This window comes from Aspergillus tanneri (genome assembly GCF_003426965.1).
Source record: "Aspergillus tanneri strain NIH1004 chromosome Unknown AapTan_4_pilon_pilon_pilon, whole genome shotgun sequence".
In the NCBI taxonomy this organism is placed as follows: Eukaryota; Fungi; Ascomycota; class Eurotiomycetes; order Eurotiales; family Aspergillaceae; genus Aspergillus; species Aspergillus tanneri.
Window position 1 is genome coordinate 3,363,019 of NW_022984631.1, and position 18,825 is coordinate 3,381,843.

Genomic DNA, 18,825 nt, shown 5'->3' on the forward strand with positions numbered 1-18,825 from the left:
CTAGGGCTACAGGGGTCTCCACGATCTGTCGGTCTGCCTCCTAACGAGGGAGGAAAAAAAAAAAAAAAAGGGAGCTTTCAGCCCTCATCGTACTTTACGATGCTCCATGAGTCCCCCGGACATGCAAACCAAGGCCGACGCACATGTAGGCCATCGTACTTCTTTCTGCATAGCTCACCCCCCGACTGCGGGAGAGTTTGGATACGTCGCCGATCCATCAATCATTCTCCACTGTTGTTTCCTCTTAGGCTGTTACTCGGCCCGGATGATTTCCTTGGACTAGTGGACAGGTAGGAGTCGATCATTGACGTTGTCGCCAACTTTAGCGACACCAGAGGGCTGGATATTCGATGTCTGATCATCCGACGCTGTCCTGCAGGGAGTCTAATGTCAGCTCCACAACTAGAAGAATCAAAAAAAAAAAAAAAAAAAAAAAAAAAAAAAAAAAAAAGGGAGATGACAGAGAAAAGTGGCTTCCCGCACAGGCTCTATCCTTTCCACCCTCTTGAGCTTGTGCCAAAATGTGACAGTGGCTTCTTGCCGTGGGTTGCTTATTTGTCTTCTCCCTTGCTTGCTTTTTCTATTCTATTTTATTTTTATGATTTTTTCTTTCCTCTTCTCGTTCTCTTCCTTGTCTCCTTTCCCTGTTTCCTTTCCCTGTTCGGTCCCTGTCTGAGCGTTAGGCCACCAATCCGGAGAAGCCATGAAATATTGAGTGAGGATATTCACGGGCAAGGTGCTATTATCTCCATCCCTCATCAGCCCTGGCCGCTTCTGGGTCCAGGATAGAAACGTTTATAATTAAATCCCCTCCTCAGATGTTCGTGCCTCTTCCCTCTTCGCAATGCCATCCAGGATTCTAATACTCACCAGGGCCATCGCATACATACATGCCTAACTTTACTTGAGACCTCCACTCTAACTTCTTCCAATAGCTGGTTGGTTTCATTCAAACCTTGCCCAGGGCTGTCTCTATTTTTCGGTCATATCAATTTGACCAAGTCCGGCTGGAGTCCTCATTTCCCCTTTCTTTTGCGTGCAGCAATGTCGAACCCTCAGCTGCACACCCTCCACCCTCGGGGCCATGGGGGAAATCCCTATCTTTCCTCCGGGGGAGTTAAGGGTTTATCTATCAGTGTTGTTTTCACCACATTAGCCACATGTTTCGTGCTTGCCCGTCTGTACACGAGGGCCAGACTGATGAACCGCATGGAGGGGAATGACTGGATGATTGTGATCGCCTTGGTAAGAGGTTCTGCTCAGTTTGCATGCTTCACATGGCATGCCACGTTCAGACAACTAATGAGCGAAACAAGACGTTTTCGTACGTCTTCATGGCCTTGTTTATAGTGGAAGCCCTAAATGGGGTCGGTATGCATGGTGCGGACATTCCACCTCATATCCTCATAAAGCAGATGAAGGTGAGTTGAGGAGCCTATTCTGCAAGTCACCAAGAACAGGAACTGAAAAATTCGCCCTTTGTAGGCCTTTTGGGTCACGATTCCCTTCTATAACGCCGCCTTACTCTGCGCCAAAGCTTCCATCCTCATGCAATATTTCCGCGTCTTTCCGATCCAACGCATGCGCCGTATCTCGTGGGTCATGATCGGTATCCTAGCCACTTACGGGACTTGGGCGGTCCTAAGTGCCTTTCTCAATTGCATTCCCGTGGCCAAATTCTGGGACCCAACGATCCCAGGGTACTGTCTGAGCATGAAGGGGCTCTGGTTCTCGAATGCCTCCATGCATATCGCCACCGATCTAGCCATCCTGATCATCCCCATTCCGGCATTGGCAGCTCTTGATCTTCCCAAGAGACAGAAGATCGCCCTGATATCCATCTTTGCGCTGGGTGGATTGTAAGCCAACCTTCGGAAGCGGGCTCTTTTCTAAGGCTAACTTGTGTATTTCTTCCAGTGTGTGTGTCACCAGCGTTTGCCGTCTCGTTGCCTTGAAAAAGATTGCAGATTCGGACGACCCCACCTGTACGCCCCATTCTATTCCTATTCCTCTTATTCTCAAACTATATGAACTAACCAAAGTACTTCATGGAATGAAGACGACAACGTTGACGCAGCCACCTGGTCCGCCATCGAATGCAACACGGGAATCATCTGCGCCTGTCTACCAACCCTACGGCCTCTGATCTCTCACATTCTACCTCATCTGCTCTCAACTCTGAGTCACGGCGGTCCAGCGTACGTCAATCGCCCTCCATCTCGAGCACAGCCCCCCACCTACTGGCACGGCACCTGCACTGTATCCACGACCATCACGGCCATGGAAGAAGACCTGGAACCCGGCCGTTGTATCTCCCCCTCTGCTCCTGCGGATCGCATCTTAACACTGGCCCCTGGGATGGACGCCAGCGGGAAGGAGAAACTCATGGTGAAAGACGCCAAGGGAGTCGAGGAGCTCAAGGAGGTCGCTGTCACTATTGAATCTCGGACGGAGTCTTCTTCGTCGTCACCGTCACGGTGATATACAGAAGATGTTTCCTTTGTTTGGTAAAGAATCGAGAAAGACGGGGTGGGAGGAAACAAGAAGGAAAAGAAAAGAAAAAAGAGAGATATCCACTACTTGCTTGCCATTCGTCTTGATCTTCTTTCTGAGCTCGTCATTTGCAACAGAACTGATTCCCTTCTCTTCGATTTATATATATACACATATATCATTTTATATTAGATTTCATTAATTCAATACGAAGTGAGTAAATAATCGGTTACCCGAGTACGAAGTACTCCGTACTATATTAGATTAATCATTTTCAAAAGATCTACCCTAGAATGGAGTACATGTTACAACCACTAGCGACTTAGAAGTCGGCAAATTCCTTATCAACTTCCTCGAAATGGTCAAAGAAACCCTTGAATAGCTTCACCCCCAAGCCGGGGTCCAAGCTACCGGTTGTAGCGCGGATGCTGTGCATGCTCAGCTGGGGGATCCCTACATCAATGGCTCGCATGCCAATGCGAGCGCTGGTCATCGGTCCAATCGTCCCCCCGCTACGGGAATCATTCCGGATCTGGAAGACCTGCAAGATTGAATCGCAGCGGTCGGCAATGCGCTTCATAAAGCTGTAGCTCACACTGTCCGTCGTCATGTGGCCGTTTGAATCGGCGGAGACGGCCGCGCCGACGTTCAGACGAGGCGCGTGGTCTTCCAAATAGACGTTGGCAAAGTTCGGGTTCACAGCGTGGATGACATCCGAGGAGACGAAGAAGCTATTGGCGACGGTCTGTGATAATACATTGGGTCCATACGTCGGCGCGAAGGCCTCCGTGATGCGCTCAATCACGCTGCTCATGAAGTTGGATCGTGCTCCTTGGCGAAGCAAGCTGCCGATCTCTTCGTCATCGAACATGCCTACCATCTTGACGGACCCGGTTGACGTATCGTCAGCGGAAGCTATGAGAGCCTCCTGAGCAGCATAGCAGCAGAGCTTGTCATCGATCCGACCGGCAAAGATGAAATCCTTCTCGAGGCCACCGACTCGCGCTGGTTGACTGTCGTAGAGCTCAAGCTCCCAGCTCAGGATCGTGCTGTAGTCCGTGATACCTAGCTCGGCCGAGATCACCTTGACCAACTTCTCTGGCTGCGTGGCCGCAAATGTGCCCGGCTCGATCCCGCTGGCAGCAGCAGATGCGGACTGGATCTGCTGGTGGAAAAGATCGGAGTTATCAATGCCGATGATGGGGACCATTTGGGTCTCCTTGTTGAAGGGTGGCTGCGCGGGAGCTCCAAAATGGGGAGCAAGGGTTGGGATCCGGGCAATTGGCCAGTCCAATTTGACGAGTTTGGACTCGACCTTGCCGCTGGATGGGTTGCACACCAGGACACGACCTCCAATACAAAGGTCGCGATCCCACCAGGTATCGCTCAGCGCGCCGGCGTACGGGGCTACCCCGAGCTGGAGGAAGCCCGTCTTCGTGGGGAGCTTGGAGACGGGCTTCAATTTGGCGGTGAGGGCATCTATGTGGCCGGCGATAATAGCCATGCCATTGCCACTTTGGTAGTCCTTGCCAATGGAGAAGGAAATAAATGCGCTGGAATTCCGCGTGCAGTAGTATTTACCCCCTCGTTCTAGTCTGGAGGTCCAGGGCTCCCGTTCTGGTAGGCGTTGATAACCGTGCCTCTCCAGTTGTCGCGTAAAACTGTCGACCGCATGGAAAATAGTGGGATTGGCAGTCATAAAATCACAGTATGGTTTGGTATAGTCTTCTGGGGAGACAGTGCTCTTTCCAGGGGAAGCTGAAGCAGCTGGACTGTAACTGTACGACTCCTCGAGGCGCCGAGCAGACAGACGATAAGCCATGGCAGGGTCCCGGAGATCAAGAACACTTTTCTTGGTCATGATGGGGCTATATAGTTTTCCTGGAGAATTTCTGTATTGGAGCAGCAATCAAGATCTAATCGAAGGAGAGAGAAAGGAGCGAGAGGAATGAGGGTGAGAGTGAGAGAGTGAGAGTGAGGCTGGGAGAGTCACAGGAATGTATTCTTAGTCAGCATGATCTATGTGCACCGTATTTCCTATTTAGGAAGTTATGCACAATTCAAAAGATTCAGCAGCAGTCTTAATCAGCTATATCAAAGGCAGAGGATCATATAGTTATTAATTTATTATAGATATTGATGGCATATTTGTCTAATGTGGAAGTAGTTTTGCGGTTATAAATAGACCTACCCTTTTAGGAAATCACTGTGCTATCCACTCGAATCCCAAATATATACATTCCTGAAATCCAACATCAAAGAATAGAAGAGCAGTGAATTGGAGGGGTGGTAATTTCTCGCTCTGTGATGCCGCCATGCTCCAGGAGGCAACTGCTGTTAAGCATAAGGAGTTTCCCTGTTTTCTTCCTCTTCCCTCCCTGATTTCTGATTCCTATGACATCTGCAGCATGCCTCAAACCCATCTCTGCGATGAAGTATATCCCATGGGTACAATCGGTAATACCCACTTGTCAAGTGAAACTGTAGCATTTGCACTGCTCTCATTCGAATAAAGGATATAGAATTATGGGTCCTCTGAAGCTAAACAGACTGAAGTCATGACGTTCTATACTCAATTTATAACTTAGTTCAAGATGTTTAGTCAGCCATCACAGGCACATTATAAGGAATATAAAAATATCGCAAGTATACGCAGGTTGAAAGAACAGTTATCACGGCTAAGTCTCAAATAGTCTTGCCATTATATCATTTGGATGATCAATTGGAGAAGTGCAATCGTATACTACCCCCAGACTCCACGGACTGGCATCTCAAGTACATCCATTTATTGACCACTTCGTCACTCAAAATGGCACCGGAAAAGAACCGATTTAGCGAAAATGTTTATCGGTACTCCATTCCGGTTTCTCCTGATCTTTATGCTCACAACCCGGACTACTTCTCGACTTTCAAGCCGCGAATCCATAAGAACTCCCGGGAATCTGCGGACGCTGTGATCCAATGCCAGATCGATCTCTTCGGGAAAGAGGGAATTGGCAAAGTCATGGGTGGTCTGGACACATTCACTGGCGACTGGACAGCACTTACGTTTTCCTTCTGTTGTCCTGACCGACTGGCCCTGGCTTCGTATTTGGTAGACTTTGCCTTTGTCCACGACGGTATGCACATGAACCCCCAAAACATGGTACTCTAGGCTAAAGTCTAGATACACTCTGTAGATGTGGATTACAAGGAGACTATCCAGACGGTACGTCTGACCCTTGACCTAATGTGTGTGGTCTCCAGCGCTAACAATGGAAGAAAAAATATACGTCGGAAAGCGACGCTCGAGACGAGGCTCTCAGAACTGGCAGCTATGCCCCAGAATGGCTGAACGAGGGACGCAACGAACAGGTAATTGCCAAGACCATGTATAAATTGGTAGAAATCGACGGCACGCTTGGTCCCAAGTTCATCCAGCAGTGGGAGAACTGGAAGCGTTCTGAGAAAGAATTTGTGGAGGTGGAGGCCCAGCAATGCGACAGCCTGCAGAGATTCCTTAGTCTCTGCTACTACATACGGGGTTGCCAGTAAGAGATACAGTTCATCTTCCCCTCAAGATGCTTCCATGGCTAAAGCAGATATCAGATGGGCATTCGCGATGGCTCGTTTCGCATACAAGCTTGACCTAACTGAAGAAGAGGACGAACTGGTATTGCCGCTGACGCAACTTATCATGGAGGTTTTAACGCTTCATAATGACTATTACTCGTGGGAAAAAGAAGACGCCTTCTACCACTCCTCGGAGGATAAGTTGCCTATGGCGAATGCTGTTACTCTCTACATGAAGTGGTATTCTCTATCCCTGGAGGACGCAAAGGCGGCTATTAAAGCGAAAGCCATCGAAAAGGAGGAGAAATACTTGCTGGCCAAAGAGGAGTTTTTAAGCAGAGATCCCCCGCCAGCGACCACGCGATGGCTGGAAATCATGGAGCACATGGTTGCTGGGAATTTGATCTGGAGCCTGACTTGTCCACGCTACCACAAAAAGTCTAGCAATCAATATGTTGACTACTACATGATGAGGTATGGGCAAGGATATGCCTTCCCCGATGATTGCACGAGACTCGAGACTTTTGTTGGGTTTCAGGTCAGAAAGGAAGTAGAAGATACTGGGATGAACGGCCATCTCCAACCCAACGGGGTCAACAAGGACGATACATATATCGGACATACTGGCAGGAAAGCAAGTATGTGTGCTTGGGTGCTTTTTAGTGATCTTTAAACAGTCTAATTATAGGCCTACCTTACAGATACGTGCCCCGAGGACTTGACGGTCTACAGTGACGAAAGTCTGGCGCCATTGGATGAAAAGGTAGGCATATCGACGATCAAATTACAAAAAACAAAAATAAAATCAACATCTCACTATCTCTAACAGGTGATCAAAAATCCATCCAACTATATCATGTCATTGCCTTCAAAACGTCTGAGAGAGAAGTTGATTCGGTCATTGAATCAGTGGTATCAGGCATCAGAGAAAACCGTGCAAACCATTGAAAGTGCCGTGGGACTCCTCCACAGTTCCTCTCTCATGTAAGGGTGAAATTGCCTAGTCTAACTCCTCCGACAGGCAAGACTAACATTCGCCAGGTTGGACGACATCCAGGACCAATCTCAGTTACGACGGGGCATGCCAGCCACCCATGTCATATACGGGTCAGCACAAACGATGAACTCGGCATATTTTCTCTGCATGGATGCACTTCAAAAGATCTACTCTCTGTCCCCCGAGGCGGTCCCTATTTACATCGGTGGGTTTGTACACCCAGATGTTCTATGCAAGCTAACGGGATTGAAGAGGAGCTCCAGAGGTTGCATCTGGGCCAGGCTCAGGAGCTCTATTGGACTTACCACACCATTGTCCCCTCCGAGGTGGATCATATAAGGATGATTGATGGGAGTTCGTATCACTTGATTAAAGTTCGACTCGGTCTAACGTATGCTTCAGAAACAACCGGTCTATTCCGAATGGCTGCTCGGCTTCTGCAGTCTGAAGCAACGACACATAGGTGTGGACATGTTCTCCATCCCATCTTCTTCTTCTTCGTTTTTGAACATTATATACTAATTTAGTTCTAGGACCTTGGACATCTCCAAATTCATTACCTTACTAGGCAGGCATTTTCAATTGAGAGATGACTACCAAAACCTAGTAGCCCCCGAGGTACTCTCCATTCCGTGAACCAAATCTCCAACTAGGCTGACAAACACATGGAGCAGTACACTAATAACAAAGGTTTCTGTGATGACTTCGACGAGGGCAAGATTTCATTCTCCGTCATTCATGCTCTGCAGGAAGGGGACCCTGAGCTCGAAAGCATCTTTGAACAGCGCAAGCGCAGCGGCCATTTTACTTACGAGGTTAAGCAATGGATTTTGGATAAACTGCGTCAGAAGGGGAGTTTGGAGTATACTTTGAGTGTTGTGCGGGAGCTATATGGTGCTCTTTGGAGGGAGTTGGAAGACCTGGAAGGAGTCACGGGGCGAAAGAATTGGATGTTGAGGATGCTGTTGCAACGACTGAAGGTTTGAGACATTTCGGTTATTTATAAGTTTATTCTATCTTGTTTAATCTATCTTAATAATTCTAATTTGATCTTTTGGCTCCATTTAGTCTCTCGTTTCTCAACCAATCGGTTAACTTAGTACTAGTAAATAGTAAGATACACGACTTGTTGGGAAACACCCAGAGGAATAATTCACACTATTTACAGTCAAGTCACATTCTCTCGCATCAGTTGTATTCGTTACCGTGGTGTAAAGCAGTATAATCGATAAATGGCCAGTGTCCACACTAAGACACCTACAGCAAACTTAGACGTGAATGATACACACCACGCTGCACCGGTACTGTTCAGCTTTGGGAGAATCAAACGAACCAGCATTCAGCTGACGCGAGATCAGATATCCGTCGAGAGCACCTACGAAGCTTAGGATGCAGGCCTTTCTCGAAGCTGGGCGGTCATTCTAGCTGCCACGCTGACCGGTATCACGTTCGTAGGCAGCATGAGCGGTGGTCTGTTGACGACCAGTCTGCTTAGATTGCGATGGGATCTCCATCTTCCAGACAATTTATTTCTCTTGTGAGAGCAATCTGATCGGTGGACACGAACCGATTATCCTGACATGTTTATTTACTGGATCTTACGCCGGCCTCGTTTTACCCGTGAGTCCTTTTGACCCTGCCTCATTGAGGACCAACTAAGTCATTCTAATTCTAGTCTTGCCAATGGATGCTGCTTGCTATTGGTAGGTTTTTGACTGATTTTATTGGAAACTGAATGGTCAACCTCGTCGGCTCTCTGCTGCTAGGAGTATCGATCCTGGCCTGCAGCGTGGCTCAGACCGGTATCCAGCTGATTCTATTTCGTACCTTTCAAGGCATGGCAACTTCCATGTGTCTGCGCACTGCGTTCCGTATCTTAACTGACTCGATGCCAGTGGCAAACGGCGAATATTGGATTTGCCTGTCTGGGACTCGGTCAGCCCTTTGGATTCTCGGTTGACTTTGTGTTTGGAGGGCTATGCCAAGAATTTCCTCTGGGATGGAGATTTGGATACTACCTGTGTGCGGGCATCACAGTGGTCGTGAACTTCTCCAAGCTGCCAAAGGACAAGCCACGCGAACCGGTCACGATTCGCAGACTCCAGACGGAGACTGACTGGATTGAAATCCTTCTCTCTAGCTCTTGCTTGGGGATTATCTCCTATGGGTTTGCGTAAGTGCCTTCCTACTGTCAAGAACCATTATATGTTAAACAAAAGGCAGAGTCATCACCGATAATCCATCTAGGATTCAACATGCCCAAAACATTGTCTTGCTCTGCGCTGCCGCTGCGGTGATCCCTTCATTTCTGGGCTGGACGCGCTGGCGACAGAAAGCAGGCAAGTCCGCATTGATTCCCAACTCCTTGTGGAAGAAGACGGGGTTCGCTACGATCTGTGTGGTGATTCTCCTTTCCTGGGCTGTTTTGAACGGCGCCGAGACCATCCTGAGTCTCGTGAGTCTACTCAGGCCAGTATGGACGTCGTCATCGTTGACAAAAACATAGTTTCTAAAACATTCAACATCTCTCTGCCATCCAGGCAGCCATTCGATTCCTACCCAGTGTCCTCATTGGCATGGTCCTCAATCTTGCGACGGGACTCATGATCCATCGCTTTCATGCCAACCATCTCATCTTAGTCACCACGGCTCTGAGCGCGGTATCCCCGTTGTCGATGGCAATTATCAATCTGAAATGGCCGTGGTGGCATTGTGCCTTTTGGGCCATGTTATTAGGGCCCCTTTCGGCAGATGGTATCGCTATTTTTCCCACTTGACTGTAAATAACCTATCTGCTAATATTGTTCTATAGTGATTTTTACCGTCGCCAACTTGATCATTGCCGACTCATTCACCACCATGATGCAAGGTCTCGCGGGGGCTGTGTTCAACACCGTCACGCAGTTCGGTGCCTTTGTTAGACTCACCATTTCGCCATCATCTCGAGCACCTTGACGCAGGGGTCTTCGTACCAGAACAAAAGTTCTTCCGAAGCTCTGATGGTCGGCTATCGGGCTGTATTTTGGGCTTGTTTTGGACTGATGGTGGCTGCGTCTGGGGTCGGGGCTTGGGGATTGTGTAAGGTTGGGAAGGTTGGTCCGAAGAGGGAGTAATTTATTCTAAGGATAGATATAGTGTCTCCTTTAAGATTTATAACTGGTGACTATTCAACAGTGATGCTTGTTAGAGTATTATAAAATTCTTCTAGTATCTTTATAAATTATACTCGGAGTGTTTAGTAAATGCCATGCGGGTTAGTCCTGGCTTGAACCCACTACAGCATTCCAATCGACTATACCACCAACACACTCCGTAATCGGAGGCCCATGTACTGTTACGACATCCTGGCTATCCCGCTTGATACCGAACTGGACCGGACCAGTCTGTCCATAGAACGGCACTGAGAAGTGATGAATACCCGGGGAGTTCGCACAAAAGAACGTCGGCGATCCAGCTCCGATCCGGACGTAGACTTCGCTGGACTGCGTAACCAGCGCGCTGAAAAACACCCGATCCTGGGATACTTGTCCCGGATCCAGGATCTTCTGTCCCATGGCCTGGTTATTGCCCGTCGTGCCGTCGGCACTCCCGGAGGAACTGGGATTCAATCGATACCAGTAGACGATCTTGTCGACGAAGGAGATGGGATACCGTGGATTGTGGAAACCCGCAGGCGCGGACCGGTATTGACTGTGACTGTGCGGGTTCATCAGATTCCGCCGGTAGGAGTCAATGTAATGAGGCAGGAGTTCTCGCCACGCATCGTGCGGATGATTCTGAACGTATCGCGCCGCTCCGTCGGGGATCCCGGCCTCATATATCGGTCCGATGTAGTGCGTTTCGCCGTAGTCGTTCCAACTGAGGATCTAAGCCAGAGATTAGAGTCCTCGAAAGGGTACGGGTACGGATATGAGGTATACGGCGTCATCGTACCTGGACCAGAGGGGCTGCAGCTCAGTAACCTGCTGCCATCGATAGTGCCACATGTCGTCACCACGCCAGAGCCAGTTCTTCTTCCACTGAGGAAGATTCGTATAGAACCAGGGTGCGACAGGCATCATATACGGCTTTCCTGCCAGGGCATCCATCCACGCCAGGTCACTGGAGGTAGATTTATCCTCCGCTCCAACGGGCCATGCATCCCAGCTGAACGCGCCGTCAATATCGTCCAGAACACTCCGAATTCCATCTGGACCCATACTGGTCCAGTTGGGGATGAAGGTACAAGCCGTTTCGCTCTTGATTCTCGGCCAGTCGCCGACATTCCCGGCGCCTTCAAAGGTCGACACCAAGGGCTTCCCGTGGTAGTGGAATTGCGCCTTGCGATTTTTGTAGACATTGATGAGGGCAATCACTCTCTCTGCAGGCCACGGGCCCCCGGATCCATAGTCGAACGAAATGAACAAGGAAAAGTCGCCTATTCTTTCCGCTGCGTCGTACGCCGTCTGGAGGACTCGGTCGGTGTAGTCGTCCTGAGGGGCCACGTTCAGCGCAAACCCGTCGATGTGCGCTTTTTGCGCCTCAATGATATCCGTCTCCCAGTGCTGGGGAGTCATCGAGTATGCGTTGCCGACCTAGGTTGTTAGGATGCAGCTGGCTGACTGGGTCATTTTTCTTACGAGGAAGTGAGCGAAGACTCTCTGTGGTTCAGACTGTACTGATGCATTCGGTGATTCATGTTGACCTGTGCTTGGAACTGCGAACAAGAAAAGAGACAGGTGTCTGATGAGCATTTTGGGAAACATTTATAGGACTACATAAAAGGGCAAGTCCGATAAGCCAGAAGACGTCTGGAATTCGGCAGATCGACGTAACATATCGCTGGGATAGCAAGGGATGGCTCACTCACCCGGGGTAGATCCATGCTGCTGCTGTTCTTGGGAATGGTGTGTCCCTTGATTAGTCTCACCATTGGCGGTACAATTCTGACAATGTTGATAGTGGTGATGATGTTGCTCTTTAGGCAAGACGTGGTTCAGGAAACGATCCAGATATTTGTGTTTCATGGTCTCTGTTCGCGGGAAGCCACGAGGATCACTGTCGACAGATGAGGAGGAATGACGGGTTTCTTCAGATATGCTGTGGAATTGCAGGGCTTAAAAGGAACGGCACCCTTGGCAGATCAGTCTACTGTCGAACAGTTGGCCTGGGAGACTAAAGTGATCGATCATATTCTGCGGTGGTGTTGAGTTTGACTTGACCGACAGTTCTGCTACTCACAGAACTGCAGTGCACAGGAGACTCGCTACGTCATGACTCATTCTCTCTAGAGTGGACATCTCACTGGTCCATGGGCATCTGGACGGGCTGGAATGCATGCATGGCCAGCTACGACGCCGTGGTGAAACCTAACTGGCTCGATAATAGGCCTATGTAGGTAAATTAAGGAGGCTATAGATTCATGCTGAATATCACTAGCACTACGCAGACAGATCAACTGACACTCTACCTAACTACTCTGCTCCAATGACTAATGAGATCCCTCGACTTGTAGGTTTAACCCGACTCTTTTTCTAGCATTACCCGGCTGCCGTATCAAAAGTCGGTCAGTCCGCATTTCGCCTATTAATTCCGCTCACCGGCAATGGCCTAGCTCAACTCCATCGAAGAAATTAGTCAGAGAAAGCAGAGTTTTCTGCTCTGGATGGGATGGACCTCCGAAAGAGGAAAAGGTGGGATCAGATAAGATCAGGTGGAGAGAATTCTACTTTTCTAGTACATTTCATGTTCAAATCATGTAGGACTCAACTTCCACTGTTCCACAACTATTTGTAGGTAAAACGCGGCCAACGCGGCAGAGACAATTACGGTACCCACATACCAAATTTTCTATCCCGTGGGTACTGAGCGTAGCCACGTTCAGTCATCATCAGCAGCTGGTCTTCCCTGAATCCCTTCTATTGTTAGACATATATATGCATGTATATATGTAGCTGGAGTAGGATTGGTAGTAGCTCACCCAGCCCTATATACCCTGTCACCAGTGTCAAATTCAGTAGAACCTATAGGGTTAACCCCAAGCCCTAAACTTGTAACTGATTGATAACCCGCAGCCACTGTGGGTTGACGAATGAGAGCCGCCGGCGGACGCAGCCCACCCCACTTTCCTCCGAAGTCGGGAGCGCACGATAATCTAATCTGATCATCTCTCCCTCCCTCTTATTTTCTCTCTATTTTATTTTATGTTTTCCCCCTCTCTGCTCTCCTCGGCTTCCGTTTTCCTTCTCCCTATCAACCAGTCCACCATCCTACCTCTTCTTTTCCCACGCTTCCATCTCTTTCAGCTCCTATTAAGCTTCCCATAGATGTCCAATTGCACTCGAGCAGCATTCTTTCCTTAGTTGACTGATTAATTCGTTAATTGGATCTGCGTGATCCCTCGCTTACCTGAGCGAGCGCACATCCGCTCTTCCGAAAGGATCAAGTGACACCACCTCTTGGTCCGTCCTCCGTTGACTCTTCTTCTGTCTCTTCTACCACCACCACATCTGACATGACATGACCGCTGATCACACCACAGACCTCCTCTCCGAACGAGAGGATCTCGCGCATTGATTTAGTTCTTTATAATGGCCTCTCAGCCCACTCCTTCGATAGCACCTGCGCTACCTCCCTCGGTCGCCCCGTTGGCTCCCGCATTGGCCGCCAAGCCTGCCATTTCACCCTCTCCCGGACCAGGCACCCCCGGATCAGTCACCTCCAAAGAATGGGTGATCCCACCGCGTCCCAAGCCCGGTCGCAAGCCGGCAACCGATACGCCGCCGACGAAGCGAAAAGCGCAGAATCGAGCCGCACAGAGAGCCTTTCGCGAACGACGGGCGGCTCGCGTCAACGAGCTCGAGGAACAGATGAAACAGATCGAAGACGAGCATGAGATCCAGGTGCTGGCCCTGAAAGAGCAGATTTCCAACCTGTCACGCGAGGTCGAGCAATGTCGCCATGAGATCTCCTGGTGGCGAACTCGCTGCCATGCCCTCGAGAAGGAGGTTGCGGTCGAGAGGGGTGCCAAGGAGGCGCTGGTACGGGAGTTCCGGTCCTCGACGTCGGACAAGAATGCATCGAACGACAAGGCTCGTCCGGCCGCTCGTGTGTCCTCGGCCGACCGTGACGCAAATGAGAGAGCCGCGTCGAACAACGGCGGCGACCACGCCAACGGGGAGCGGGAGGAAGTGCCCCTGGGATGCAGCAACTGCTCCTCGACTCACTGCCAGTGCATCGAGGACGCGTTTGCCATGCCTGGGATCGAGACCCAGAATTCGAAGCGACCGAGTACATCAAGACAAAATCGCGCAGAGCCCGAGATTAAGCCGGATCCGGAGGAAATGGAGATCGATTTCACGACCCGGTTTGCCGCTCCCCAGGCCCCCGCAGACACGACCACCAACGTTTCATCCCCCGCGGTCGACCCCTGCGGGTTCTGTCAGGACGGCACGCCATGTATCTGTGCCGAGATGGCGGCCCAGGAGGAGCAGCGGGGACGACGAAACTCGTTTGAAAACAACAGACTCGCCCCCATCCAGAACCTGTCACAGTTCACGCCGCCCCCATCGGACGGCGATGTGCGCTCGGAGATGATCCTCCCTCCGATCAGCCAGGCCACCAATCCCTGTGCCAACGGACCCGGCACCTGCGCGCAATGTCAGGCCGACCCGAGGAGTACGCTTTTTTGCAAAACGCTGGCGGCGTCCCGCTCCGCCAGCGCCGCCTCCTCAGGATGTTGCGGCGGTAAAGGTGCCGATGGAGGCTGCTGCCAGTCCCGGAACCCGAATCCTCCCCGGACCGGCTCCACGGGCAATCCCAATTCCAATTCCAACTCCAACACTGCTACTTCGTCCAAGACGCCATCACTGACTCTGTCGTGTGCTGATGCGTTCACAACATTGTCCCGACACCCGAACTTCTCGCGTGCCAGTGATGAAATTTCAGCGTGGCTGCCCAAACTCCATACGTTACCGAATCCCCAAGAGGTTGCCCCGGCCAATGCGCGCGCTGCGCTGGAAGTCGAGGCGGCCAGCGTCATGGGGGTGTTGCGGTACTTTGACCGGCGTTTCGCCGACAAATAAAAGGTGGTATTGATGTCTTGAGCGATGTTGATTTTCTTATGTTTTTTACGATGATACCCAAACCTGACTCAAAGTCTGAGTTTGTATTATATTCCTTGGATTGGATCAAGGACTCACTTTTTTATATCTCTCCTTAGGAGCGTCTGTTTATTCGTCTAGGATCTTTTGATTCCATCCGATCGTCGGGGAGAAACAATAATAAAATAAAAATAGCAGAAGTGGAGATGAAAGACGTGGATCCTATCCCTTTACATAGACGGGTACGACAGGCGTTCCTGCATGACTTTTACTGCTTTGAATGATCCGTATGATCTCTCTCTCTTCTCTTTTACTCTCTTTAACAGTCGTTCTTATTATTACGATGCGAAAAGCTACCGGTAGATCAATCTCTCTACGCTGAGTACAAAGTGCCGGATATGGATCATGATGGATAGACAGGCTGGAGGTTCTTTTTGCTTTCTTAAACTGGCGATTCGATCATGGACTGATGTACGTTTGATCTACTTATCTATATACGGGATGTGACTTCGGGAATGGAAACTTTTTATTTCATTTCATTCCGGATGTCATACATGGACAAGAAATAATGATGAACGAAACTAGAAGTAGAACTGAAAATGATATCGATTGAGATAAAAGAAAGGAGATTCGCTAACTGTTCGGGGAATATAATATGTACAGACAAGATAACTCCAACGCCATGCCATCACTCCACTGCTCCAAAGGATGATCACGATCATAGATCACCGTGCTAACGTAAATAATAGATAGATGATATTAAGATACACAAAAGAGGGGAGGGGGGTGGAAAGAACATGTGCAAACCATCAAAATGGTTCATCAGAATGATCCAGGTCGAGGTGGAGATAGAGGTAGAAGAGACTATTCGAAAAGATGGCAGATTAAAATCTCCTCACCGTCATCATCTCTTCGTCCCCATTACCTGCATTTCCCAGGAGACTGGCCCCCCAGATCCCCGCGATCCCCCACATGCCGATTCTCCAGCCACGATAGAGACCTTGGATGCCCTGGCCATGTCGTTTGCGCAGCGCCAGGGGTTTCTTGAGCACCTCCTGTGCTCGTTCCGCCTCCGATGGTACCAGTGAGCCTTCCTCGTAAACAATTCCCCACATGGTGCCTACGATGCCGCGGTAGGTCCGCGGGGTCGGGACGATGGTCTCGACCTCGGAAGGAGGCGTCAGGGAGGAGGCACGCGGTGTGCCGGCACATTGCTGTCGGATGCTGGGGGAGGTGAAGGTGGCGATCTGGGCACGGCGCAAGACGGTCTCCAGCGGGAACCGAACGGCCAGCTCGAGACCGGAGCCCAGGAAGGTGAACAGACTCCACATGGACGGGTTCAGGACTGGATCGAGCGACAGGTACGATTTCAGGACCAGCGGGGTAGTCGTGGTGATGAAATTCGGCAGACTCGAGTGGAGGATGGTGATGGGGACCAGGTGAGGAGGGACTGTGCAGTTGGGGGTCGGGATCTGTCGAATGGCCCGCAGCAGCGAGCGGGGCCCGTGGGTGACGGGTGTGAGGATGAGGAATGTACGCGCGGTATCAATGGGCGATAGCAGAATCGCCGACAGGGAGGTCGAGATGAAGGACAGAAGCAGTGTGGCGAGCGGGGATGTCGACATGAGGATGTCGGTCGCCATGGAGGACGAGATATCCTCCTCGGGCAATCCCACAATGGCGGACAGAAGACTCCGGATGAAGGTGTTCAGGGTGGGAAGCAGCAGAGAGTAGATAAAGGTCGCATTGGTGGCCTTCCATGGCGAGGTCGCTCCGCTGGTCGTCCACAGCTGGGACAGCACGTCCATCAAGGAGGACGGGTTCTTGATCGTCAAGGCGTGTCGGGGTGAGGGCGTCGACGATGGGATATAGCCGCTGCGGTCGGTGATATGGCGTCGAGGCCTTCGAGACCGTGAATTCAATGGTGAAGATTCCGCCGGCGCAGCGGATGTGAAATAACTGCTCTCATCGTCCGAGAGAGACTCCTGTCAATCGATGGTGCGACACGGTTAGCTAGCTGCTTGCTTCTTTTTTTTTTTTTCCCCCTTCCCGCAGACTCCAGTGTGTTCACATACATCGTCCTCGCTGTCCTCCCCGTCACCACTGCTATCATACGGATTCCCCCGGGCACTGGCCCCTGATCTCCGTCGCTCATCCTTCGGCCAATGACCCTCCGAGGCATCGGGGACAACGTAGGTCTGCAGGATGGTCTTAGCGACGTCGAAAGGCTGCGCAGACAAGACGCTGGTGTAGCGCCAGATGGACCGGTCCAAGGCATCCCTCAGCCAGCTAGAGATGGACGGCGAATTGTCCAAATAATCCGAGTAATCCAGATCCGGCAGCAGATCGCGCGCCGAACTGCCAAACACCTGGGCCGATGACGCATCTGGAGGGGACGTGGCGTGGGTGACCTCCAGTCCCATGGCTGGCGGGATATAGTACGGGCGCAGGGGATTGGGCCCTTGTGAGGACATGGTGAAGGTGTGTGTGTCTGTCTGTCTGTGTTTCTGCTTGTCTTTCGTTTCTTTCGATCTCCGGTGTTGTTGCGAAGAGTCGGGGGTAGCAGAAGAAAGAAAGTAGAGGAGAAAAAAAGTGTTGGTTTAATTGTCCGGGTTTGCCGCCTTTGGGCTTTTCTCCGATCCTCTCCCTCTCTCTTTTTTTCTCTCTCTACCTCGCTGCCCTCTCTGCCTCTCGCTTTCCGTCTTATCCTATCGTCTCTCATTCTGGTTAGTTTTCTTTTTTACTTTTTTCGTTCTGGGCATGATGTCGTTGTGGAGGGAAGCGTGTTGGAATCTGCGGCATTCCATACCCCGGACTGTCCCCGGAGATCGCTTCTCTCATACACCATCGATGCGGTTTCTCAGCTCCTCCTCCCGGACTCTGCGCGATCGAAATAGCCCTTCGTGGGCCGTGAGAGCACGATGGTCATTCCAGGGGTTGAGAGCGACACGACGAAGCTTTTCCGCAACGGCGGGAGTTCGTCACGGTCATATCACTCCTCCCAAGCCCGGTGAAGAGTGAGTCATTCAATCGTTCAATACGAGGAAATAGCATAGGGAATTGGCGTGAACTCCACTGATCACAACCAGGATTAATGTCTCGTTTATTGACAAGGACGGCGAAAAGGTCGACTTGCAAGTCTCCGAGGGGGACAATTTGTTGGACATTGCGCAGGCTAATGATCTAGAGATGGAAGGTTTGAAACGCCTACAGACAATCAGACGCGATCGAGGATGTGATTACTGACGGCTACTTTCTGAGTCAGGAGCCTGTGGCGGTTCATGCGCCTGTTCGACGTGTCACGTCATCGTGGAAGACCCCGACATGTTCGACAAGATGGAAGAACCGTCGGATGATGAGAACGACATGCTGGATTTGGCTTTCGGACTAACGGAGACCTCTCGCCTGGGGTGTCAGGTGGTGATGAACAAGGACCTCAATGGGTTGGTGGTTCGGCTGCCTTCGATGACTCGGAACCTGCAGGCGAGCGACTTTGAGCAGAAATAGATGGGATTGGGACATGTATGATAGGGGATATAGGGGAACGACTATGTATTGGGTATTCTCATCTCCATTCTATTCGGCAGAACTTGTAAATAGCGACTATTGATCCACATGTACAGGTTGTAAAAGAAAAGAAAAAAGAGTTAAAAAAAAGAAATCCCATAACGCCATATCAATGCCTAGCCATGTAGCGATTCG

General features: G+C 50.5%; 7 protein-coding genes across 7 annotated transcripts; 4 read left to right on the plus strand and 3 right to left on the minus strand.

Annotated features, from left to right (window-relative positions):
- Positions 1–1,044: 1,044 nt before the first annotated feature.
- On the plus strand, positions 1,045–2,481 carry ATNIH1004_006278 (uncharacterized protein; the record flags this gene model as incomplete). The annotated part of the gene is made up of 5 exons (XM_033570913.1): positions 1,045–1,245; positions 1,317–1,421; positions 1,486–1,859; positions 1,918–1,985; positions 2,060–2,481. 5 exons carry the CDS (start codon positions 1,045–1,047, stop codon positions 2,479–2,481), a joined length of 1,170 nt encoding a protein of 389 aa, XP_033426945.1.
- A 334-nt stretch (positions 2,482–2,815) lies between these two features.
- Positions 2,816–4,354, minus strand: ATNIH1004_006279 (M18 family aminopeptidase; the record flags this gene model as incomplete). The annotated part of the gene is made up of 1 exon (XM_033570914.1): positions 2,816–4,354. The coding sequence occupies one exon, from the start codon at positions 4,352–4,354 to the stop codon at positions 2,816–2,818; it is 1,539 nt and encodes a 512-aa protein (XP_033426946.1).
- A 948-nt stretch (positions 4,355–5,302) lies between these two features.
- On the plus strand, positions 5,303–9,997 carry ATNIH1004_006280 (uncharacterized protein; the record flags this gene model as incomplete). The annotated part of the gene is made up of 15 exons (XM_033570915.1): positions 5,303–5,612; positions 5,673–5,701; positions 5,755–6,023; positions 6,082–6,683; positions 6,747–6,808; positions 6,875–7,029; positions 7,087–7,247; positions 7,295–7,396; positions 7,445–7,505; positions 7,576–7,660; positions 7,717–8,022; positions 8,938–9,215; positions 9,290–9,497; positions 9,583–9,796; positions 9,855–9,997. 15 exons carry the CDS (start codon positions 5,303–5,305, stop codon positions 9,995–9,997), a joined length of 2,985 nt encoding a protein of 994 aa, XP_033426947.1.
- A 299-nt stretch (positions 9,998–10,296) lies between these two features.
- ATNIH1004_006281 (glycoside hydrolase family 71 protein) lies at positions 10,297–11,954 on the minus strand (the record flags this gene model as incomplete). Its single annotated transcript, XM_033570916.1, has 3 exons — positions 10,297–10,908; positions 10,963–11,616; positions 11,892–11,954. 3 exons carry the CDS (start codon positions 11,952–11,954, stop codon positions 10,297–10,299), a joined length of 1,329 nt encoding a protein of 442 aa, XP_033426948.1.
- A 1,657-nt stretch (positions 11,955–13,611) lies between these two features.
- On the plus strand, positions 13,612–15,105 carry hapX (bZIP transcription factor HapX; the record flags this gene model as incomplete). Its single annotated transcript, XM_033570917.1, has 1 exon — positions 13,612–15,105. The coding sequence occupies one exon, from the start codon at positions 13,612–13,614 to the stop codon at positions 15,103–15,105; it is 1,494 nt and encodes a 497-aa protein (XP_033426949.1).
- A 902-nt stretch (positions 15,106–16,007) lies between these two features.
- Positions 16,008–17,597, minus strand: UGO1 (mitofusin complex protein UGO1; the record flags this gene model as incomplete). Its single annotated transcript, XM_033570918.1, has 2 exons — positions 16,008–17,108; positions 17,199–17,597. The coding sequence occupies 2 exons, from the start codon at positions 17,595–17,597 to the stop codon at positions 16,008–16,010; spliced, it is 1,500 nt and encodes a 499-aa protein (XP_033426950.1).
- Positions 17,598–17,973: 376 nt separating this feature from the next.
- Positions 17,974–18,630, plus strand: ATNIH1004_006284 (ferredoxin family 2Fe-2S iron-sulfur cluster binding protein; the record flags this gene model as incomplete). Its single annotated transcript, XM_033570919.1, has 3 exons — positions 17,974–18,140; positions 18,213–18,319; positions 18,389–18,630. 3 exons carry the CDS (start codon positions 17,974–17,976, stop codon positions 18,628–18,630), a joined length of 516 nt encoding a protein of 171 aa, XP_033426951.1.
- Positions 18,631–18,825: the final 195 nt, after the last annotated feature.